General features: G+C 41.1%; 2 protein-coding genes across 3 annotated transcripts in view; both read right to left on the bottom strand.

Annotated features, from left to right (window-relative positions):
* fbxw7 (F-box and WD repeat domain containing 7) overlaps positions 1-11,500 on the bottom strand; it is a 111,336-nt gene extending 99,836 nt beyond the window's left edge. The window contains exons 1-2 of the mRNA XM_076728648.1: positions 10,944-11,500; positions 451-601 (exon numbers count right to left, since the gene is read on the bottom strand). The gene's annotated coding sequence lies outside the window, so the exon portion shown is untranslated. The remainder of the gene's footprint in view (positions 1-450; positions 602-10,943) is intronic.
* A 4,937-nt stretch (positions 11,501-16,437) lies between these two features.
* Positions 16,438-24,111, bottom strand: tmem154 (transmembrane protein 154). 2 transcript variants are annotated; one of them, XM_076728652.1, is made up of 9 exons: positions 23,949-24,111; positions 23,013-23,114; positions 22,078-22,146; positions 21,817-21,879; positions 21,470-21,640; positions 21,171-21,225; positions 20,513-20,589; positions 20,090-20,132; positions 16,438-17,498 (listed from the first exon to the last, which is right to left on the bottom strand). In XM_076728652.1, exons 1-8 carry the CDS (start codon positions 24,052-24,054, stop codon positions 20,101-20,103), a joined length of 675 nt encoding a protein of 224 aa, XP_076584767.1. In that variant the 5' UTR covers positions 24,055-24,111; the 3' UTR covers positions 16,438-17,498; positions 20,090-20,100. The 2 variants fall into 2 exon arrangements, with proteins under 2 accessions (XP_076584767.1, XP_076584768.1); XM_076728653.1 differs by lacking the exon at positions 20,090-20,132 and having other exon boundaries at positions 17,384-17,498; positions 23,949-24,109.
* Between the last annotated feature and the right edge of the window lie 1,416 nt (positions 24,112-25,527).

The following is a 25,527-nucleotide window of genomic DNA, read 5'->3' as shown; positions in this document are numbered from 1 at the left end:
AGATCAGTCAATATTAATGAAATTAGGAACAATCTGCGGCCCAAATAGATGAAAAACTGCAGCCGCACCACCAAAATTCATTTAGAGAGGACTGAAGCACGACATCGGTGTCAAATATCTTGATTGACATGTCGACGAAAATGACTAAAACTGTCAAAACTGATCGTTAAAAAGGTCAGAACAACAGACAAGACACCTGCGCCATCGGCCATAATACTTCCACTCAGGAAATACCAACATCTTACTCATCCCTTTCATCTTTTCAAGTTCACAGTATTATGTATGTACTACACAAGTGCTGCAAGGCGACAATTCAAGTGTACATTCAAGCCTGGGGCTCAACAGAACAATGGAACTTTGCGGCAAGATGTACCAGAGGAGAAAAAACAGCAGGAACATCAGCAAAGCAGCAGCGACACAGTTTCCTACAAGACAGAGAAGGGGCCAAACCTGTCAGTCGATGGACTGTGGAGGGGCTCTGGAAAAGCCTGCTGGTGCTTGGGGGTACGGCGTGTTATCTGCAGCTCCGCAGACCTCCCCCCTTTGAAGTGATGCTGAGCCACCGACTGAGCCAGGGGCAGTGAAGGTGGAAGGTGGGAGGCTAGAGAAAATGCAGAGAAAGCAACAAAAAGGTGAGAAAACAACTGTGGGTTACAAACGATACAGCAGAGAAATAAACCTGTTAACGTTCATCTCGTAATGTCAAAACATGCACCTCAGAGATCGTTTACAGCGGGTCTGTTTGGAGCAGAGCGAAGACTCTGAGGTCACGCCGCACACACAACATTGTTTTTTTCTGTACTTTTAATGTCTTGTTTAGAGAGGCCGCCTTTCAGGGAGTAATGAAGAAAGCATATGGTGGCCATGTGTTGGAGAACGACTGGCTGCATCAGGAGGGATTGTACAACAGATACGATCGCACGGCAAAAGTGAGGAAAGTGAATTGACAGACTGGTTTGCCTGCTCCTTCTGTTCACTGAACTCTCCCTCAAGGATTATCCTCTCTAATAGACTTAAAGGCACTTTAACTGAGCTGCCAGCTGCCTGCGTCCCCGGCGGAAAGCCACCCCGGTCAAATCTGAGGGAGGATATCCTACCATGACAATGCAACACATTCCTTCAGTGCCTCTCATTCTTTATCACAACAAAAAGAATCCATTACTGAACAAGGTAAAATACTATTTATGGAATAAAGACGATAAATCAACTAATACTGACACAGTATACTTATGCTTATATATAGGGTGCATTCATGTTTACTTAGAGCTATCCACTTGTGATCCATTCACACAAGATGCATTTTTCAGCTACACTAAGTGTGACCCAACCTACTTTAATTTTGATAAACTGTAAATAATTCATCCAGAAGAAACAGCATGGGGGGAGATCGCAGAGAACTGTGATCTAGCTTCAAACTGAGACGATTTCTAGCAGGGCTGCACGATATGATTTTAAAAAAATCTATTGACACTTGCTGGGGTCTGTGTTCGGCCTGGGCATCTCTGCAGCACTACAGCACTTCAATATAATCATGTTTGTCACATTAAAAAATTGCATCTCTGCAATTTGGATATTGTACTTGGCCATATTGCAGTTTCAATAACATTTAGAGCAATTATCCAGCCCTAATTTGTCAGCAATTTCTTGGCAAACTCTACCATGACGAAGTTACCTCGAAGATTTTCAATTAGTAAAATGTATTGAGTCCTCAATCAGACTAATTACAATGTAATGTCAATGTAATGTAATTACAACGTAATCACAGAAATGGTTTGGTTGGTTTTGGCTGTGCTGGGATTAGATACCATCAGGGCAAAATTCTAGCATAAAGGTGCACATGCAAGGAAATAATGACTTCTTAAATTACCATTTCCCAAAACAGTGCAATAACACTTTTAATCATGATTTGTGGTCTCAGAATTTGGAAAGAGTATGAAGGACAGATAAAGAAGCATGTGCCACCTTTGTGGGAAGGGACAAGACAAGGACAGGATCCTGCAGTGACCTTGGCTTTTTTGGTGATTCAACCGAATTTGGAAATTAATAATTAGATCACTGATTCTCTGTCCTGCTCCACAGAGTAACGCAATCTCCTGATTTTCCTTCAAAACATCTGATCATGTAATAATTTCTACAGATAGCCTCGCTGACGGCAGAGAGTAGAGGTCGACCGAGAGTGGATTTTTAGGGCCGAGGAAGTAGCTGATTAATCGGCCGATACCTTCCTACAATTCAGTGCGCAAAGGAGATGAATGAGAGCACTCTAGTGTTAAAATAATGTGGGAAGTGTAACACCTGCAATAACACAATCACACGCACTTACAACAACAGCTAAGAACCGATGGCAGACAACAAAGGCCACTACCGAAAGGTAGTATAAAACTAATACAAACCAGGTTTGGTGAGCTTGTAAAGGTCTGCTTGGAAATAAAGAGGTCTGATGGGATCCTCTTGGACCATGAGACAGTGGGAAACCTCTGACCAGGCGCGTAAGAGAGCGTCCATTCACAAAGACAGCCGTTTCCATGCCAACAAGACCTCTGCTGGGAGAGGCCTCCTTTCAACCGGTTTTCATCCTGCACCTCTGCTGCATGCTCAAAGGAGGACTGGTGGGCATTTGAGAGGGAATGAGTTGTGGGTGGCAGTGACGAGATGCAATTGTGTTTAAGGCAAGATGGAAAAGGTCTGAGCTGAAAGCCCCAGAGCCTATGCAGGTGTGATTTCCTGTCAGAGCCTGCATAGGCTGGGGTTGGCTCTGTGTGCTGGGAGCTACTTATACTGACACTACGATATTGGATTTACAGCAGCTACAATCAGTATTTTTACAATAATACATCAAATGATATGAGACAGTGTGGAGGGACTGCTCATCGTGACCTGAATGTGCAGCTCAAATCAGCTTCACGGAAGCTTTATAGAGAGTTTCAGCCCATTGGTTATCATACAGCATCATTTTCAGCCAAAAAAATAAACAACCTGTTTGATAGCATGAACGGCATATCAACCTAAAATCTGTTTCTGTGTGTTAGCTTTTTCTTTTCATATTGCCCATCCCAACTATTGATTATCTTAAATACCGGTTACTAATTCAGTGTTTACAAAGTGGGTGAGCACAGATTAATCAATGCATCAACGAGATGTCTTTATTCAAAATCACAAATTTGAAACGCAGTCTCTGACAAAAAAAAAAGGAAAAAAGAAAGGCTGTGTTTATGCACAGCCCACCCCTCTGGTGTAAATGACCCTGGCACAGATGTCATCAACTCGGAGAGAAAGACCTTGGCTGACTAGGCGAGGTCTGCTCTTTGTGCTCCTGGGGACATGATGAGTGAAGGGATACTGGAAAAGTTGAAAATGCTCTTGTTCAGTGCCAAGAAACAAATGAAGCGTCTCTCTTAGAACTGGATAAAGAAGACTCTCCTCCATTATCCCGTCTCTAGTTTAGCTTTGAGAGCTACAACGTCGCCTGCTACAGCATCATTTTTAACTATGACATATCCACTATTGACTTGTTTTGTCCCAAACTGCGACTTCTCCTTGTCAGCGTTCATACTATAGCCCACATCAAAGCAATATGCCGGGGAGATTCCTCCCCGTGTTCATTAACCAACTCAGAGCTACATGGCACAGCACTGAATTATTAACGTGCTCCTTGTGCCTCACAGATACAGAGCAGAGGGCGATTCACAACCGCAGAACACACCCACGCTTTGCTGTATTTGCCTGTAAATCTCCAGTAAACCCTGAGAGTGAAACTCATTAAGAAAGCATATTAGAGAGGCGCAGACCAGAAAATACTATCACATGATCGATGACAGCATTATAGACACGGCGAAACTCAGACGATGAAAGCGAAAGCAAATTTTAAACATCAAAAGTTAAAGATATGGCGTTTAATATTTTCATCAGCATGAGGGGAGGATACGATATGAGAGTGCTGTATAACAGCAGGGCATGACAAGTGAATTAATGAGACGTTTCAGGTAAATTACCACAGGGAAATTAATATTTAAAGGTGCGAAGGCAGACAGATTTTAAGTTAGACAGAAAGATTCAATCTGGGCGATATTAAAGCACAACCTTTTACCAACACTGGGAACTTCACAGAAAATCTGATTTCGGCAGAAAATCAGCGTAAAGAATAACTTTAATTACACGTTATGTTTACACAGGCTCCATGCAACCAAACATTATCTGATAAATATCTGAAAACATGACCCTGCATGTCTTTTTCCAGCTTCAAGCTTTCCCTCCAGGATACCACTTCAAACTGAGACGTCTCTCGTGATGCTACTGTTGTGCAATAGCTATTAAACACTAACTTCTAGCTAACTGATGCAGTACTTCAAAGATAACACAAGAGCCATGATGCTACAGAGTGCAGAAGCTAATGCTGGCATGCTTCATTCAGCTGGCAGCAGCTAAATCGGGGACTGTAAACCAGGGGTCACAGAGCAGCACATTTCAAACCAGGCCACGAGGATACAATATGAAAACAAAGGTACATGCTGTGCTAACTGTGCTAGCTAACATAAGTCAAAAAATAGGACTTTACATGAGACAAGTGTGCATAAGTTGAATATAACTATTCCTCCCAGTTGTTTCGTGCTGTACATAATTCCGTCTCTAATGGAGGTTTATTTGGACCTAGATATTCAGTTTGGCTCGCTTGCTTGCTTTTTTCCTCTGAGTGCTTGATTTAGTTGTGATGTATCATTGTCAAGGCAGGCGTCACGTAGGGACATTGACTTAAAAAAGTAGCGTCCGTGGCAGTTACATAACTTTCTGCTCACAAGCAGACAATGCAATACTGTGAATTTCATAGATGGAAGAACTATTGTGGAGCAACTCTAAAGCAACCAGCGATGACGGTGACATCCAAAATCAGAATTTGCGGCTCACTTTAAATGTTTGTTGTATAAGGAGTAGTGGGTGTGAGAACAAAGGAGTGATTTTAGAAGCAGCAGGCAGGAGTTTGCAGGGCCTTGAAAAATCGGCTATCAGCGGCCGAACATATGTGATATAATATCCAAACATCTGACCTACTTAGAGCCTAACAGCCGGTATTTCAGCCCTCCTTGTTGTCAATGTCTGTTTCTAAGTAAGCCATCAAGTAGGACTTTGGGGCAACAACACAGTTCATGAGGTTTCCTGGAAATGGGAGATCCCTCTCTCTTCAAGGTGACTTGGACCTCCCCACAGAAAAGCCCTTTAATTTCCTCTTTCATTGATCTCACTTTCTCTCAAGTGCCTCTGCCCACACAATGCTGAAGGCAGGCTGGGTTTTTGTAGCGTCTGCTCTTCTAATCTTTTTTTGCTTCTCCTTTGCTTACGAGAATCGTTTCATTTCCTTCTGCATTCCCCCGTTTGCTAACACCTCTAAGTAAGTCCCTTCACACAGTTTACCTCCTTCCTGTGGTCCTTTTCCAGTTTCTCTCCATCATCTTTAACAAAATTGACTCAAATAGCACTTCCAGTTGTCCGTCTCTCTAAATTCAAATTCTGCTGCTAAAACATGGTTTTGCTCCTTGGAAATCTGTCTTTTTTTAACACAACACAGTAACACTGCCTTATACTCTCCATCTGGAAGAAGTCCTCAGACTCATCTCAACCAGCAGACCCAAGTCGAGCCCTCAAACCCCTTCCCTTCTCTCCTCTCTGGACTGTTCATCAAATCATGAATCATGTCATGAATCACTCATTATCCAAATGTCCCAGCATCTTTCATGAAACAGTGTTTTGGGTCCCAAAAAGCCTGAAGGGCTGCGCTCATTGCATTTCTTGCAGCACTCTACTTCAACACAGAAGCTTCTCTCCTCAGTCCTAATCCACCTTGTCCTTTCCAAACTCCTACTCCAGATCTCATCACTCCAGCTCCTGCCAAAATTGCCCTGGTTTATCTTCTGAAAACTGAATGCCACAGTACACACATTACACAGTCCATTTACACAGAAAGTATTTTGCACTGCAGAAGTATGGTAGTGCTGAGGAACCAACACAAAGCTCCACGTGTCGCCCAGGTATAAAGTCTGGGGGCACCCAAGTGGACTAGTGGTTAAAATACATGTCAACCTTGATTCAATCTCAGCTGCAGACTTGTGTTGAAAGTAGGTACCCAAATCAGAATTTCCACTAGTTTAGGCCTAATATTTGGATTCCCTAACAGTCAAGGATACAAAAAAGCTATTTGAAGGCGAGAGTTCGGTTGTAAAACTGCCTTCTGGCCGATACATCACTGAACATACAACAGTAGCACTGTAAGCATGATGGCTGCAGATGACAAAACATTGCTCGGCCAAGCGATTGGAAAGTTTATATTAAAAAAAAAATGCCCAGGTGTGTAAATAGGAGCACAATTCTGTGCGATTTCTACAGCAACGAATTTTGGTACCATCGAAGGACAAACCTGAAATATCAGCTCAAAGCAAAGCACCTGAGACCGAGCACAGCCCCTGATGCTACAACCAGTTTCATCACGCTACACAAAAACAGGAATTCAGACGCAGACTGAGTGAGTCTACCTGTGACAGATTATATATGTGATTCATTTGACACAAAGCATGTAATTAATTTCTTTTAATCGTAGGACAGCCTTACAGTTAATTATAGGAGATTTAGTATGACCCTCCAAAGGCTACTCTCCAAGAATGCATCCCACCTGAATTACTTCCCTCTATTGACACCTTTAACAACCAAAGACACTCGTAACCTCCTTCATGTTTTGTCAATATGACCTTCAAAGACAGAAAATCTCACCGTCTGTATGAGAACGGTTTTAGGAAGGCACTGGGGTCAGTTACACAGCAACAGTCAGGAGTGTGGGAATGTGAAACTCACTGCAAACAACGTCTAGGATACCCCTCGTCCCTCACTCTCCAAGGCCTTGCAGCAATAATCACTGCCAGAAAGCGGTATTTCATCACACTGACCCCTGTGAACTGAAAATATGCCACTCTTGTCAGCCTATCACTGTACTTGCATTCTCTAATCTTCACGTATTTACACTACCTCGACCACAGAGATGGAGGAACACCTATGGGACACACAACGTCATCCATGGAGATGAAGGGTTCAATAATTGGTCATGGTGTAAGCACTTTCAAAAGGGATACAAAGAGGGAATTTTGGCCCTAAATAATAGTTGTGGGTAATAATAAAGCCTGCTTAGCTTGTAGACAGCAAACTCCCTCATCCAACAGTTGTTCAGAAGATCTGCCAAAACAGCAACCTGTTAAAAGCCAGAAATGACCAAATGATCAATGTCCTCTCAAAAAAGGCCAAATCTGCACACTGTGCACTGCAGCAGAGGCTAAACTGCCTGTAGTCAGTCCTTAATTCTGGAAAATCTTTGTTGTAAAACTTCACACTAGGATGCAAAGTCATTGATTACTGGACCAGGGCCAGACTAGCAGTATTGATTAATGAGAGAGGACATGCCATGAGGGAACAAAGGATAGAAATATAATAGTGCTCAACATCAAATCAACAGCTAACGCCCCCACACTTACTGTAGATTCCCACGTTTACCCCTAAATTACCAGAGCAGTTGTTGTTACTTCACAGCCCTACTGATTTTTAGTCTTATTGTGTATGTTTTTCTCATTTTTTGAGCTTTCAGTAAACTGCTGTTTAACCAAGCTGAAGGCGAACTGAACAGACTGAACCCAAGCAGACAGAGGCCATTTTCTAATGGCTTTGAATCAAACAAACAGCTTTTTTCCTTCTGATGAACAGTCAATACGCTTGTGTTTGAAACATTCAGTCAATTAATCAATTAGTCAATTGAAAGAAAATGAAAATGTCAAACATTTGCTGGTTCAAGCTTCTTATATTTGCTGCTTTTCTTTGTCATTTAGTAAATGGTACTATGATAGTCATGATAGTAAATGAAGAGTCTGTGGGTTTTGGATGGTTGGTTAGACAAAAAAACATTTTGAAGATGTCACTTTGGGCCCTGGGAAATTGTCATGAGCATTTTCACTTTTTCTTTTGCATTTTATAGACTAAACAAATCATGATAATAATCTACAGATTAATCGATAATGACAATAATCGTTAGTTGCAGCCCTTTTTGTAACAGAGGGATGGTAGCCTCTCAGAGCTGATAACTAGCACAATACCAAATGCAAACCAGATTTCTAGTGGGGAACCTGCAAATGTTGCTGGCTGTCCACACTACTTCATTTGCTGTCTTGGCAGTGTGTTGCTAAAAATATACACTGAAATAACAGAAAAACAAATAACTCCTATAAAAGCCAAAGTGAATCAATACCACAGCACTGAAATCAGGCCTACCTTTAAGCCTTTGTGAGTTCTGCTTTTGCTGACACTGTGTCAGAGAGACGCTGACTTAACACCTTGGTTTTATATTTATGTCTGAATACAGAGTACAAGTTGTTCAAGTCAGCTATTGAGGAAAGGCCTTGTTGGAGTTGTTGTAGATCTACTTCGTGAACGGTAAACTATCAGTCTACTGACAATGTGTAAACAGTTCTTTGGTTAGGCTCTGTGCATCACATGGATGTTATTCAAAAAGAAAAGCACCTTTGCAGATGCTCTGTTGTAACCCATGTGATGTGAACATTTCTTTGATTTCTGCGCCCTAAGGATGTTGTGCTAAGACAAGACTCTTATTTGCCATCGTCCTTAAAGACCCTGCTCCAAATACAAAGGACCACTGACAGAAAAAGCATTAGCTATTACTCTTTCCTTTCCTTCTTTTCTTGTCACGGCCTTCATCTGCTCTTGCATGATGCTATATAAATGAACATATCATCATTACTATTATTAGGCTACATTTTACCATGCTGTTCTTGTTGTATGGAAACTACTTCAAAATGTAGCACTGAGGGAGGCAAGAAAATTATTTGAAACGTTTTCACCCACATGTGACACTGTCCAATTGAGAAACTGACCAACTAATACAAAGCCGAGTTTTCAACTCCTACTTGTAATTAAAAAACATTCAATCACTACAGATTAACAGGTTTTCAGGAGATTATTCGAGTATGATTCTTAGAAGATAGGACTTTTATAAATTATTGTGGTATACTGGGGTTATTGTGAGTGTTTCCTGTATGCTCTTTGTTCATTAACACAGGTCCACAGGCCATGACAACACAAACAGGTGGGTTCACTTATTTTCGTCCAGCCAAATGAAAATTTAGCCTTTGATCTAGGATGCCGGTTTTCAGTTTTGACAGACAGGTGTTTCTTACTCTAGCTATCTCACCAAGGACATACTCAGACCTGAGAGGTCAGGAATGCACTTAACTAGCAGGTAGGGTGGAGAAGCAGTCATATTGTCCTGGAAAGGTAATAAGAGCCACTAATCTACAAACCCTTTCAAACTGACACAGTGTTGTAGATTAAACCTGCCTTGGCTGTGCATCTGTCAGTCAATGTGTGTCATTTGATCTGACTAACAACCTTCCTGGGTGGGTTGATGCCACTTTTGTAAACTGTCTTTTCTATTTGGAAGAGTGATTTATTTCAATATTAATGATGTTTAAATTAATGTCAACTGACTTACAGACTAGGAAAACAGCACAGAAGAAAAACACCATATGGTCAAATAAGAGCATAGTAATGTTGTGTGTAATGAACAGTTGCAGAATTGAGTAAGTGAATTCACATCCACAGATTTGGCTAACCTGGGATGGGGTCAAACTTGGGTGGAAAGTGAGGACACTCTAGTACTATTCCCGGTTATGTGTAGCACCTGTAAACATCACCTGAACACGCTACCTGAAGCACGCCAATAGAAATCCAGATACCTTGGCAGGTAACCTTATCCAAGTATCTTATTGTTCTCTGTCAGGTTTGCAGGTGTGTCCTCAACTCAAGTTATGTCATAGTTAGTCAGTAGAGGTTGAAAAAGTTCATCCTCACTTGTCACAGTAGCTCAGGCAATGCAGAAATTGCATGTATGCTGGATGCTGAAAACTGGATGCTATTCAAATCATGTAAACAGTGACAAAAGTAACCAGGTTTCTCTTTGCTCTATGTTCATATCCATCAACATCAAAGGAAGGGTGAGCCACTAAACTATTATAGTTTCAATTCTATATTTCCATCTATTTATTTCAATAAGCTCAGACTCAATATTAGAAAACATCTCTCAGTGTAACAGGTAAAGGCTTACCTGAGGACCTGCTTAGCCTAGAATTAACATTACCTAATAAAGTGACAACTCAGTGTACAACAATTTCTAACAATCAGCCAATCAATCGTTACTACAAGAACTGTTTCCATGAGAGGACAACTGCTCCTGTGCAGAATCAGTGTAGTTCAACAGTTTCCTAAATTGTACGACCCTAAATCTTAGAAATCCCATAAACAGTTGTCATTGTCCCGTGAATTGTTGTCATCCGTGTGCCCACAGGAACATCTGGTTTTAGCTATAACGTACTTAGCATCGCATGGGGTCTGCTAGCATTTATTAGGACATAAAACCTTGTCTGTACCTGCATTGCACAAGCGCCTTTATTTTGTACACTATGACCAAGATAAATACAATTCACTCTTATCAACTTTGTGCTCATCACGTAGTTGATTAACGTGTTGCACGCGGACAGAACTCCTCGCACTTTGCAGCTTTTGACTCAGTTTGTGCAGCTTTTTTAAAAGGCACAGTGTTATCAACGAAGTGAGCCAATACAGGTTCCAAACTGGGTCAGGCTGCTTTAATTGATGCTGGAAACATTACAACAGAGTACCCTCAGCCACGCTGAGCAGAATATGACACCGTTAACTTCTTTCAGATGGCTAGCAAGCTTCCACATCAACAGAAGTGCGTTAAGTTGGCTAGCGTTAGCAACGCTAACTCAGCTAGCTAACGAGCTATTCGTTAGCTGGCTAATGCTAGGCCCACTTCCACTGGTCCATTACCACAATATTCCCCAGTTGTGATCTTGCACTTTGTAAATGTAAGCTGTACTTACCTCAGAAATGTTGAGATAACAAAAACAACAGGCCTCTCGGATGATTCGTTTTAGTCGTGCAACGCTATCCAAACCGAGATATCCTTTGGAGCTTGATGAAGCTAACGCTACAGGGTCCGGTGAGGTTAAACGCTCCTTCTTCGTTTCTTGGGTTTCCCACCAGCAGCACTCAGTGTTTGCTCCTAACTAACAGAAGCTAGCACGTTAGCAAAATCTGCTAACTAGCCTGTGCAAGGCAATCCACAAGCCAAGTTCGTGTAATGTTAGCTGGCTAGTAAAACACCGCTAACGTTAGCTGTTCTGCCAAATTCACGAGTGTTGGTCGATCCCTTAACTCGGTTACTTTACTGGGTAACATATGACGGCCTCCGACCATTAACACTTGGAAAACACATGCACTGAGACCAAACGGCGAGTCAGTTGTGGCTGATTTGCCTTTCACAGCCTCTTCAACAACCGCCAGGTTTGTTCGTCTCCTGACTCTCCACCGACTGGAGAGAATGGCTGTCGCAACATGATGATGGAACGTTTTTGTTTGCTAGTGGGCGCTTGAATGTGACGTAACAACATACTCCCGGATGACGTCCATGTGACACAGTTATATAGTAGTATTTGTATCTCTACATTTATTGCAGCGTTAGCAAATGTCTGTAAAATGTGCTTATAATGTTGAAAATTACGTACGAATTCTCGTGAAAGTTTGGCGGTAAAATTAGTACTGTAAACTAAGGAGTTTAAATACAAATTCTTGTTCATTTTCATGATAAGTAGGCTACATTTAATATAAATATTAACAAAACATGTCATAAAACATGCACGTCTTTTTGATTAAAAATTAATTTTGAATATGCTTAATATTACATTTCGTTCTGTTATCTAGACTACAGACTCAAATGGTTTGTGGTTTAAATTCTTTATGTCTTTTTGTGTGTATCTTTTTATTAAATAAGATAGACCATATTATTTTATTATATTCACAAATATTGTTTTCCCAAAATAATCCCATATTGCTATTTTTCCTTTTCCTTTTTTCTCATTTTTTCAAAAATACATGAAATGAGATTGAGAGTATCTACATAATGAATTGTTATAATTGCATTTTTAGGTGAGAATTTAATCTGCCTTTTTTCTTTACTGTTCTTGCCATCTTTATTTCTATTTACTGTGTACTGTATAAGCTTTGATTGTGCCTTCCGTTTAGTTTTTTAGCATTCTTTTTATGAAAAAAATGTAAATGTAAATATATCTCATCAATAAAGTGTTTTGGGGGGAAAAAAACCAAGAAGGGGAGGGGCTCCAAATCCAAAATTGCATGGTGTGTCAGAAATCATGCTGGATGAAAACCTAGACCTAATTCTTTCCAGCATATTGAGCCTCATTTATTCATAGGCAGAAAAAAGCAAGTTATCGTGGATTAGTTTGCTGCTGCTGCTGCTGCTGCTGCTGCTGCTGCTGAAGTTAGCCCTGCAGTGCCAGCCACGGTTAGCTTTGGCTCATGGTCATTTTCATGCTGTGTATCTGGATCCTCCAGGGACTGTCTGAAACCCTGAGATATCACTAAGCACCAAACCTGTGATCCTGACAAGTGTGGAATTGAGACGGGCATCTGGTCAATGAAGACTGAGAAGCAGACCCTGGAAACAAAGGACGACTGTAAATATCCTCACTTTGTCATGAAATACTCTCTGTAGCTGTGTGCTTTTATGGAAATTGCCCCTGTAAGAGACTCCTCACAGAAAATCTGAGCTCAAAGCTGGAGATTTTCATTGATGTCATCTCTCTCTATGTGCCGTTTTTGTCATTTTGTCAGTGAAACTGAATGTTAAAATATACTGGATAATCCTGAGTGTTGTGTTTATGTCCCAGTCATAGCCAGAATTTTAGAAATACTGAGATTGTATCTCAATATTTCCACAAACACACACGCCCACAGATCATTTTGAAGAGAGCTGAAAATCATCCATAAAATATTCTATTCATTTCGATATTTGTTTTCCATTCATTTAATTAATCATTGTTAGTTTTTACATCTACTCCAGACTGGTTTTCCTTCAGGGACAACAAATTAGAAATATCTTTTAAAATACACCATATTGTGTAGATTGTTTCTTAATCTACACAATATGATTCCTGGTGAAGACCTGAACATAAGATGCATTCACAGAGCCTCCACCTGCATAGGACAAGTGTGTAGTTAAAACAACCAAAGAACCAACTTTAAGGGAAGAGAAATCACAAAAACAATGAGCCAATTACATATATATGATTGTTAAAAAAAATAATAATAATACATAAAACAGGCAGATATTGTATAAAAAGTTTCTAAAAATATCAGGAAAACTCAAACTCAGTATTTACATGAAGTTTTACACAATCTTCCTGAACCCAGTGCGTTCACTGTTTGGGTTAATTGTACGGTTTGTCAATTGTTCTGTATTATTGTTGTTGTTATGCATTGAACACAAATATCCATAAAATATGTCACTCAGTCAGGGGTCAGTGATAGAAAAGGGTCCTGACCCTGAGGCTGGGAACAACTGGTAAGGAAAAAAGCTGAACTGAACTGAAGTCTCATGAGCACCAAGTCTAAAAAAGTTGGTCTCGCCCTTTAAATCCCATCATGTGCAGCTTTCAATTATAAAATCTAAACCATATGCCTCAGATCCCCAAATTCCCCCAAAAATAAATACAGAGGACATGACCTCCGTGTCCTCGGTGGGAGCTACAGCTCTGGTTGATGTGTCTGTTTTTATCAAACGTTATCCAAGTGGTGCAAGAGGCAGTCTTTCATAAGAGGCAGTGGAAAGTTTCACACGGTTTGAATTGCTCATCACGACTCTACAAAGGACTCGAAATGATTGTGAAGTAAGCCTCCTGTAATGACACACACTCTCTCTCACACACACACAGATTCCCTGGTGTACGCTGTGTTTTCCACTCAGAGATTGCCCAAGAACGAGTGAATGCGGTGATTGCGACAGACGGACGATGCTCTGTAACATCACAGCTCTTGAAGGCAAACAAACACGGCTGTGAAATGGAGCTGATAGAGTGTGACAGGCAGCAACAGTGCCTGCCGGGTAGAGAGTGATTCAGTCTACAAAGCTGGGTAAATTCAAAGAGACGGGTCAGTGGAAATATGATGTTATGAATGTGTCCTCAAGGGAGATTACATCACATTTCAGTTCACTGTGACAGACATGCGTTTACTCAAACATTTAAACACATGTGCATTCACACGTACCAGCACATACACGTACCTGTGCGAGACAACTTGGTCACCTTGTAGTCAGCTGGAAAAGTCTCATGCTATATGCTCAGATCAGAGAGTCGATACATCAACCGCAGTCATGTGTAGGAAGCGTTGCCGTTTTATTTACATATAAGCAGGTTTAGCCGGAATGTGCACAGGCTGAACGACAGTGAGAAAAGGCCTGCACCTGCAGCTGTACAGCATCTATGGGTAGAGGTGGAGATGTGCACTATGTGTGCTTTCTCAATGAGTTGATATTGTGTCTGTCTTTATGAGCTTATAAAATAATAAAAGTAATAGGATCATCTTTCTGTGTAGAGCACGAAGCAGTTGGACGTCACATTAAGGAACACATTAAAAACCAGGGCTGCAGCTTTTCTTCTTTACCAGTTAATCTGCAGATTATTTTCTCAATTAATCAACTAATTGAATGAGTAATAAAATGTCAGAGAGACAGCTATTCAGCATGCTATCGTGAGACAAAGACAAGCAGCAAAGTCCGTATTTTTGACAAGTTGGAATAATAACCAGACAAACCCTAACAGTGAATTTTCTGTTAATCTAATAATATGAGGATAACTCAAGTAAAATTGTGTCACCTCTAGTTTGAAGCCTGAACTCAAACAAACGCAGGACTTCAAAAACTGAAAGGTCAGAAATAAAGTGAGGAAGAAGGCATTAAGGAGCCTTAAAAGAGTTCTCCAGTTCTTTAGTACTGCAGTTTCATACAGTTAAAGGGACGTGTGAGAGAAGCGTTTAAAGAAGAATGATCAAAATCAATGCTGCTGAGACATCCTGACTCATGGGTCAAGCTCCAAAAACACTGGATTCTGTTGTGTAACCTTTTCCGCCGGAGCCTCTGATGCAGGTAAACGCTCACATCTTTCAAACTTCATGTCTGCAGGGATTCTGTCTCCGAGCTAAGAGACATGTTGTCAAATGTGTACTTCTTTAGATTTGACAGAGCCACAGAGGACAGCACACAGCTGTCTTCACATGGCTGAAAAGCACTAAAACCGACGAGTAAAACACACTTTGACAAGCACAAATAAAATAAAAAGATAATAAAATCCGTTTTTCGCCTCACTGGGATGTAGTCAAACATAGTCACAGCATCCTCTCAGTAGTTTTTTTGGTTAAGACAGATGAGCAGTTGCAGTAATCAAGGCGTGAAAAGATGAAAGCGTGTGACAGTCTCAGTTTTCCTAAAATTTGAAATAGGTCTTATTTTTTGGGCGTAACAAACATGATGGGACAAGCCTTTAGGTATGATGCTCCAAACGTAAATTACAATGAACAAAAGGCTTGATGTACCTGTGCAAACAGTAATTCAGTGTTTCCTTAGGCGTTGGTTGTTGATTATGAGAGTGTCAATGTTTAGTCAGCAGTGTCCGAGCAGCCAGACAGCAGTGACGATGCAGACATTGTGCTGCGACAGACAGAACTGCTGTCTGGAAACCTAATGAGAAAGGGAGTGAAAAGGAGCAGAAAATGGAGTGGGAGACTTATTTCTCATTTGTATTCATTGGTTTGCGTGGATTGTCCGTCACTGCTCCCTCAGACCTTCCTCTGGTATGAATTCTATCAGACGTACAAAGCTCAAAGAGGGAAGCAGAGCAAACTCATCTGTGGATTTACAGCAGCAGACGTAAAGTCTGACACGGCGACAGATGTAACACACTTCAAACCTGCTGTTTTGTATTTAATGCTCATTGTTTGTACTGATATGATTAATCTAAATGTAACTTTGCATGTTTTGAGTTGCCAGGAAACGACCAGCTGCACAGAAACAGAGAAGTGCATGGATGGAAAACGCCGTTAATCTTGATTATTTCTGAGAATTTTATGTTTTCTATACACAAGACGCCACAGAGTCTCCAGCCGTGCCAGCAGCTGTATTCAGTGGTGCTTTGAGCTGAAGGTCAACATGCTGACATGCTCACCATGACCATGATGCTGATATATTTACCATGTTCTACATCATAGTTTAGCACGGTAGCATGAAGAAAATGCTCATTTGTATTCAATGCAGCTGATGCTTGTGCTTGTGCAGGGATTTGGTCATACAACAAGGTACAGTTTTGACCTGTTGATGGCGCTAGATGGAAGGTAAAAGTACCACCAATGCTATTAAAATTAACATTAACATTAAAACATTAAAATTCATCCTGTTAAAAATTCATCCTGCTTATTCAGTCTGAATCAACTGGCCAACGTTGCATTCCTCAAAGCCTAAATGTTCAAACATCCTAATTTTATTAAGAGAATTTATTTACCAAACTTTCACTCAAAGCTTCATCAGCAAAACAACAACACTACAGCCTTACATGAAATATTTACAAAAGGCATTGGTTTAAAATAACATCTTTTGGTAAACTGTATTCTCATATTTACAGTGCAAGATCCTGCAAAATACTGACTGACGCGTTTCGAAAGCCGCACTCACATGTAGATCAGTGTGAAGACTGCCTCGATTCAACACTTACAAGCCAAAACTGGAAACAAACAAACATCCAAACAGCATCTGTAGACACAAAGTATTCAGTCACAGAGTCATAATCTGAGGTGAGATGAAAACCTTATCAGTCGCAGCTTTTGGAAAGCTGCTTCAGAAACCGGCGACGGTTCATCAAAAGAATTAGGATCCAAGTGATTTCACACTTTGAGCTTTCTGTTTCTGAACGAGCACAGTTTGTCCATAAACCCTAATCATGTCTGCAATCTTCAGCAGGATGTTTCCCATTAAAACCTGCAGCTGGAGGGAGTCTCACACACAACAAAGAGGCTTTGAGTCGAGGAGAAACTATGAACAGTGACACCTAATGTGCTTTAAGACGAGCACATGCTCTTTAAGAGAACAGATCCTCAGAAAAGGGAGCGTTTGGCAGCTGCAGCACCACTTTAACACTTGTCACTCTGGCTGATTGAATTAAGGCAGAAAACACTGCGCATTTACCTCTGGTAACTGATTACGGCTTGGCGGTTCATCAATACAATCAAAACAGGCAAAGCATGACAGAAACACTGATCACTTTCATCACAAAAGAGCCACTACTCAACAAGTTTAAGTCCAAGTGTTGCACACTGCAACAGAATGAGCTCTTTGACTGTGAAAGTGAAAATAATAAGCGTCCTTTAGCGTCTGTGATATTGTTTCCTGGCAGTCAAACTAGTTCCTGTGTCCAGTGTCAGAAATGTTGCTGGGTTATTGTAGAAAGGTCATTAAGGTCATTAATCCAAGCTGGCAACAATGCACCGTCGGCTGTGTGTCCTTGCATACCGGGAGAGTGTCCTTAGTTAACCTGCAGTGAAGAAAGCACAGAGAGAGAGGTGACAATGTCAGAGTGAGGCAGACAGAGAGAGACAGAGGTCGTCCTCCATATTGTCTGAACTCTGGTGGCGTGAGTCCAGAGCCGCTGACCGTCACATGTTCAGGAAATACTTTCACGCAGCATTTTGTTGCAGCTCAGTGATGATACTTCAGCTAAATTTGCATACTGATGATTGAAGCTGTCATCACCAGTGCAGATAACACCCAAAGGTTTATTTCCACCACCACAGCCACGTTCCCTCTGCACAAGTCCCAGTGGGTCTGCACGAGTGTAATGTGATCAAATAAGAATAAACATGTAAATATCTTCAGAAACGCATTCAGAGCTCACATGAAAAATGCAAATGTCTCCACTTAACTCAAAACAGAAAACTCAGGGTCGCACAGAAGTGGCCAACAGCAGAGAAAAATCATGAAAATATGTTAACAGGCATCTCTGAAGCGGAATCAGCCCACTGTGAGCTTTTTCTTTGCACTTATTTGCTTTTATGTGATGTCATCTTTTTATTGCTTGTATTCTTTTTTCATAGTTATTTAAAGTGACATATTTAGTTTAGCTTTTTTGTGCCTTTTATCTGTAGTTTTACCTCCATTTGGTCCTACTTCTGTTTGTTTTTTAAAGGTTCTGTACAAATAATTCAAATTGATATATATTTAAGTGACATATTCCTTCTCATTTTCTGTGGATACTGAGCTCCTTTTTGTGAGTTGGTAGAGACCAAAACAGAGCTAAAAGAGAGTTAATATTGGTAAGGTGGACAGAAAAACAGCTCCAAATGACTGCTGATGCTGCTCTGTGTCTGCTGCAGGTGTGAATACCCAAAATACACCACAGTAACTTCATAAGGTACCACCATGACACTGAAGAGCTTCATTTTTCTGAGGTTATTTTCATGCATTTCTGCCTTATTTTATCTATATATTTTTTTATTATTATTATTTTGATTGATGCAGCTTTAAGGAAACAATTGTGCACTTTCATCTTCTTAAATTTGGTTTGAACTCCTCTTTTCTAAAAACCCTGACCAACCGTTGGAGAGGAGGCCTGCTGTGGTTCAGCTCCTTCCAGTGCACAGTAATTGGAAGGTTTCAAAACTTGCAACTGAAGCTGCTTCAGCAACACTGTGTACGCTTTCTGTCATTTGATCCACTATTGTGTTTAAGTTACGGCGGATTCTCACAGGTCTGACAAACAGGACACAGCTGCTGCAGTTAGATGGCATCACATTGTGCAACCTAACATCACATTTACTTGTGTTCTGAGATCTCTGGTGTGTGCACTCTCTCAAGCCTCTGTGCTGAATGAAAGTACCCTCTAACCCTTGCCCAGCTTTAGAAATAAAATCCTGAGAAAAAGCGGCGTGTAAATGACGTTGGTCAACAGTTCGTCGAGTGGACCTTGACCTCGCTTTCCCAGCCCTTCCAGTAAGGAGACTATCCCTGGGTTAAGTTGCGCCACACTTCCATGCATGCCTGTTGTAATCACTAACAGATGTTAGGAGTGTTTGTGCTTTCAAACAGTACCATGTGTAATGATGAAAGGGTCACAGTTCACCAGTCACAGCTATACTGAAACCAGCTGGTGCATCAAAACAAAAAACAAAACAGAGGCTGGCAGAGAAAAGGAAACGGATCGGAAAGTCTAAGACCCCGAGCTGATCTGGGTTGTGTTAGCATCATCGTGTAAAAGCTGCATGTAACAGGTTAGTCGTAATGCCTCAGCGTTTACACTGCAGGCAAATCGATAATTACATTCCTATTGTGTGTATTCACAATGAGATCGTTCATTAGGCTGTATTCACACCTGCAGGAGCGTTGCTTAACAATTAATTGCTCATGCTGTGACACATTGCTGCTGGCTGTGACACAGTGACTGCTATGATTTAGTCATCACTGCCAAATGAACTCTCGACGTCCACAGAGGAGCAGAAGGGAAGATACTAATCAGGAGTAAAGCTAATATATACTCACACACCTGTAGAACAACACTTTAGAGTTGAATAATAAACTTTTTGGGCATGTTATTATAATCTCGATTCTACAAAAGCTGGGACACTGTGTACAACATAAATAAAAACATGCAATCATTCACATACAAACTGTGTTTATAGGACAGTTTTCTGAAGTCTTCCTGAGTCCATGTTGTAATCTCCTTCATCCAATCATGTGTTCACAAAGTGATGAACCTCGCTCCATCCTCGCTCGTGAACAGCTGAGCCTTTCCAGGATGCCCCTTTCATACCCAATCATGATCATCTCACCTGTTACCAATGAGCCTGTTTACCTGTGGAATGTTCCAAACAGGTGTTTTTGGAGCGTTCCACATCTTTCCCAGTCTTTAGATGCTCTTGTGTTGCTGCATCAAACTCAGATTCAGCAGATATTTACAAAAATGATCACATTCTGTTTAATTTATGTCTTACACAGCATCCCATCTTTTTTGGAATTGGCCTTGTACTGAATGGTTGTGAGATTATAGCTCTCTGCTCGTGACAAGAAGCTGAATAAAATCTCTGTGTTCATAAATTGGACATGTATTCAGTAAATGTAAAGGCGGCTCACCGTAAATAGATTTATGCATGTTTAGAGTCTTCTGCAGTTTCACCTACAACAAACAAACCAAAGAGAAAAACACATGAAATGACTCATGTGTTCACTCAGCTCTCACCAGCGTGATGTTTCATGTCATGGAAATGTTGCAAACTAAATTTCACAACCAATAAAGTCCTAAGAAATACACAAGATTTGCAAAAATGGCATCAAATGAGACCCACTGGGCTCTGCTCGCCGCTCGTAAAGCAGCAACAATTAGAGCAACAGCGACCTCTGCTGGACAAACTCCCTCTATTCATGTTACTCTTTGAAATGTTTCTCTTTTCTCCATTTTTGATGCTTTAGTTGTGGTTTACTTCTCAGAACAGACAAGCAGTCACAAATGATGTCATTTTGCAGTCTGATAAGAACAAATGGTTTTTAGATACCTACCATCCTTCTTCATCCATTGGTCCAACTCTTCCATTTCTAGCTCCAGTACAGAGGGCACGTCTTCTTCAAACATGGGCCTGGAGGGTTAATCAGAGAAACTGATTAAGACACAGGTTCCAGAGCGGTTTAACGGACCTCGTTAAAGCCACCATGCTGTCAGATCTGTGACCAAACACCTTGTTTGGGCTTTATTTGCACTGTTCACGTGTTAGTTTGCCTCTGATCAGTTTGCTGCTAAGCTAGCCGTCACCTGTCTGAGGCTAATGTGTTGTTAATACAACACTGCGGGACTAACTGCTTACTAATGTCAATGAATCTATTGTGTTTTATCCAAAACTATGTTCACAATTTCACAGCTGCTTCCTTACAGACTTTAAACAGCAACTTCAGCCTTTACTGGAAGAGTTTTTAGCTCTCTGCACAGCCAAGAAACGACTACCACAGGAGAAGACATGACTTTCACTGAAGTCCCACTCTGGCATGCATATGAAACCCAAACCTACTTTCCACATAGAGCAGGTCATGCTTTTCAGAAAGGAAATTACACATTGGACACTAGGATGCTGCAAATCTCTATCAAATTAAACATTTTACATGTTTGCCCACAGTGTTTCACATTAGCAGCAGTAGAAAAATGAATGAAACTCTCAGTACTTACATTGGCACCTTCTCCGTACTGGACCCGTCCAGATAGGGATCTGCTTTTCTTAGTTCTATGAGGAGAGACCAGAGTCCAGTCATCCTTATTATGATTAAACAGCAAATAGTGTTACAGTAACTGAATACAGTCCATCTCTACGTTATTTGTATAGCACATTCATTCATACAAGAAAAGCTTGTGGTGCAAAACCATCTGCATTAGTCAGCAGGGGTATGAGGAAAAATACGTTTTGTTTTTGCTTTTATTGTGTCTGATTTGGGTGAACTTTAAAGTGCTCCCTCTTGTGATGGACCCACCTTGATCTCTCGTCTTTTTGTTCCACCTGCGGTTGATGAAAAAACCGCAGACGATCATGCCGATGATCACCACCACCAGCACCACAGGGATGAGGATGATGACAGGACTCAAAGCCTCATCGTCTACTGGGACGGAGGTCGTATCCGTAAGGCTGGGGTCCTCTGTTGTTTCTGAAAAGGATGTTGTCAGTCAGGCGTCAGTCTGTAGATTTCTCACTTGTATGATAAATGTGTCCTGCTGCAGGATTGTTCTTGTTCTCCTCTCATTTAGTCTCAGGATTAAAACATGAATCCAGACAGAAATCACCCCTGTGCTGGTATGCTGGGTCATGTTTGCTCTGACATACCATAAGCTTCACTGAGGGAGCGGCCCTGCCCTGAGCCATGTTCTTCTTCTACGGCAGTTTCATCTGCAAGCAGCAGAGGAGGAAATGACAACATGTTCTTAAATGAAACGTTTCTGCGAGTACTTAATGTGCTAACTCTTTCTTCTTCTCTCATGACATGGTGCTAAGGAATTCAATCAGGATCTCATATGTAGTTAAACATTTGTGAAACATTCTTCCTGAAAGAGTCTTTTTAGCACCGTGCTGCAGTCGAGGTCTGACCTGGAACGCCCTCATCTGTGGGGGGCGGGTCCGGTGCTGAGGTGGCATCTGAATCAACTGGGGGTGGTTCTACAAACAGAGAGAGGAGCGCGTCATTACAATGCCAACATCTACAGTCAGTAGTGTTGAAGTGGTAATTCGCTATACGTGGCCAAAAGTATGTGGAGGCCCAGATATGATTATCTCATTCCAAAACCGCGGATATATGATGAGCTGCTCTGACAGCTTCCACGCCTCAGGGAAGCTTCTGGAACCATTCACGCATAAAAGAAATAAACCTACGCAACGTGTTTTCACCAGAATGAGGAGCAAATACTGTCTAAAAAAAAAAAAAAAAATACTGTCAGTTCAAAAATCAAAAGTTTACTGTCAAGAATATCATAGGCAAAATGCACTTTAAGTATCAAAAGTAGTCCTCTGCAGGTCAATGTGACTCATTACTTCATCATTAACTTTATTTGCTTCATATACAGCTTAGTGCAGTGGTTCCAGGCCTTGCAAATCTGGCATATCATATAACTACAACATCCCCAGTTTGATTCCAGATACGGACCTTTGCTGTATGTATGTATGTATGTATGTATGTATGTATGTATGTACCTGTTTGTCTCCTGTCTGTCTCTACACTATCATCTCCTGTATCTAATAATGCCAGCTGTATCTAAAAGTATTGTTTTCATATGCAGTTTTGAAATCTCATATGTGGTTATGCCTCATAACTGGATATTATTTGCTTTCTTTTACAGCTTGTAACAGTTGTCTTAGGCTGTTTGGACTGTGTTTATGTTGTTAAATGTCTCAATGAGTCTTTTACTTGGTTACATGAAAGAAACAACAAACAGCCCCACACATAAGTATGTCAACACCTGTCCACATACTTTTGGCCAGGTAGTTAATTATTGTTTCAAGAATTTCTTTTGTTATTCACGTCTCACCCGAGGTCTCTGTGTCACCATCACCTGGATCTATGTCATCTGTCTCCTCTACTTCTGTCCCAGCTTCTGGATCTGCACCAGTGTCGTCATACTGGCATAACACTGCAATTCAACACCTCTCATTACTTTGCATCACATCACTGTCACGTTGTCAAAAAGGAAACGTGTGCAGCGTTCGTATCAAAAGCGTAACATACAGGTGAGTCAGCGCATCGTGAGCCTAGTTTCTAAAACAACATCTGCAGTGGAGCAGAATAACTGTCAAAGTCAGTATCATACAGGAACTTAAGACTTCCGTGTAGATGGTTTCAAGTCATTGTTGCAAAAATACAACATTGCTGCAAAATGCACCTACAGGACAACGAGGAGTAGGTGGAGATATTCGAAATGTTGAGCAATGTGTTCCCGACAGAGCTTTGTCACGTTGTACGAGATTTCCTTTTGTGAGGAAAACATTCTCTTGCTCAAGAAAACATTTCAAACAAAAGAGGAATGTCAGCCTGTAAAATACAAACAGGCTATACGGTGCATTTTAAGAGGTAGGGTAGGCTAATCTCAGTTTTATAAATCTCAGAGAACAATTTGATTTGAAGTAAGTGTCTAAACATGGCTTTTTTTTTTTTTTTTTTTTTTTTTTTTTTACAAAAAGTGGATTGAAGTAAGAAAAGGCCAAAGGACATACTAAGTTTTGTACTCTGGGTCCTCACGTCACGCTATCCAATCTACCAGCTTTATCTGACGTTGTTAAATTCATTCCAAAGACATAAATTTGATCAGTATAAATAATAAACGCCCTTTACTTCCAGTTAAGAGGTTCCACTCGAAGCCACAGTCAGAAAGGTAGATTAAAAGCACAAAAGACAGAGCAGGGAGGAGACAGGAAAGAGCTGCTGTGTCTTAATTCACACAGTAAAAACATGAATCGTCAAGTCCTACCTGTCCTGGTCAGAGAGCTCAGCAGCAGCAGCAGAAGAGGAAGAAGAAGAAGAAGAGGGGTCTTCACCCGGGGGCCTCTCATGCTACCAGGCCAAGAAGCAGACATAGTGCCATTGTGCGCCCGCTTCCTTCTCTACTGTCACAGCATCACACTTCCTGATCTGACCTAACATGTTAAATGGGAGGAAAAGAAAAAAAAAAAAAAGACTCACACACACCCTCAGACTCACTCAGATAACTCACTGGGATGTGATGCAATCAACTGTGTGCTTGTCGCCACAAGTCTGACGACTCCTCAGCTGCAGTACAATCACATTCCTGCCGGTGAGGTATGCAGCAATACAGAGTGAGGGGAGAGCTGAGCAAACTCTAAGGGAGGAGAAAGCTGTCTGTATGAGCTCGGGGAGGTCTGGCTGGGCTGGTTTCAGTCTCGCTGCTGCTGAAAATAACTCCAAGGCTGTGCATTTGTTGTTCTGTTTCTTGATATGAGCTCAGGCAGGATCATAAGTTGCTGTGGTGTGGTAAAATCCTGATCATGAATGTGAGGGTCATGCTGTCTTGATTATCTATGGGCGAAGGCTGATGCCCTACTTTAAAGGGATCTACACTCTTTTCCTCATCTGGCAGCAGAAGGGTGGAAGTGGCAGGTTGGGGTTTGTGATTTCTTCTGTGACTCTTATCAATGCATCACAAATGGCATGAAAATACATTTCGTGCCACTTCCTCTGTATATTGGTGGTATTTCTCAGAAACCTGGAGGAGGTTGGACAGTGATTTTTGCACAATATCAGGTTAAAGTGACCCAGCAGCCCAGTATCACGCCAAAGCCAATAACAGACCCGCCAATCCACTAGAGGAGATCGTTTCAGTGTCACGTTTCACCTCACGTAGATGTGAATAGTACACGTGTGAAAGTGCAGTACCAGCAGGGGGCGATAATGATGGGACCAAAGGATGAACGTAGTATAAAGAGCAGTAGAGTCCGTATAAAGAGGAGGTGGGTGGATGCGTCAAACACAGGACTTTCACAGAAGACACCACCGTCAGCTGTAAGTTCACAAGCTTATGGGAACTTGCCATCTTTGGTGATAACGCAGTTATAAATGTTGTTCATCCATTTCTCACTTTCTGTTAAGCCATCATTTATGCAGTTCTAAATGTTAACAGGTGGTTATTAAAGGCTGTTAATCATTGAGTATGACTTTGTAAATAAGTTCTTGTTGAATGGATTACGTTCCAGGTCGTCAGCAGTAGAAAATAACAGTCAAAGGGATTTTTCACAGCCGGCGAACCAAAACATGTTCTTATTATTTACTTCTAACTGACCTACAAATGAATTTACTAGCAACTAATAAAGCCATTAATTACAACCTCTAACCTCTTCATAAACTGTTGGATAAGCTTGTAATTATTCTGAGTTATTTGGAATAAACATGACCATGAATGAAAGCTTTACACAGCAGACGAAGAATGCAGAGGAGTAAAGACTGCAGAGGCTTATTATGTAACAACAAATTAAAATGAGGAGCATAGCCTTAAAGCATTTGGCTCGGAGAAAACCAAAACTGAAGGATGTTTG

This window comes from Chaetodon auriga, chromosome 4 (genome assembly GCF_051107435.1).
Source record: "Chaetodon auriga isolate fChaAug3 chromosome 4, fChaAug3.hap1, whole genome shotgun sequence".
Lineage (NCBI taxonomy): Eukaryota > Metazoa > Chordata > Actinopteri > Chaetodontiformes > Chaetodontidae > Chaetodon > Chaetodon auriga.
The sequence above is the reverse complement of the archived record's forward strand: the minus strand, read 5'-3'. Positions and strand labels throughout refer to the sequence as shown.

Coding starts and splice junctions, on each gene's coding strand:
- tmem154 (XM_076728652.1), bottom strand. CDS start 24,054: ATGTCTGCTTCTTGGCCTGGTAGCATGAGAGGCCCCCGGGTGAAGACC. Junction 20,590..21,170: donor AGTACGGAGAAGGTGCCAAT/GTAAGTACTGAG, acceptor TTAACCCTCCAG/GCCCATGTTTGAAGAAGACG. Junction 20,133..20,512: donor CCAATGGATGAAGAAGGATG/GTAGGTATCTAA, acceptor TGTTTGTTGTAG/GTGAAACTGCAGAAGACTCT.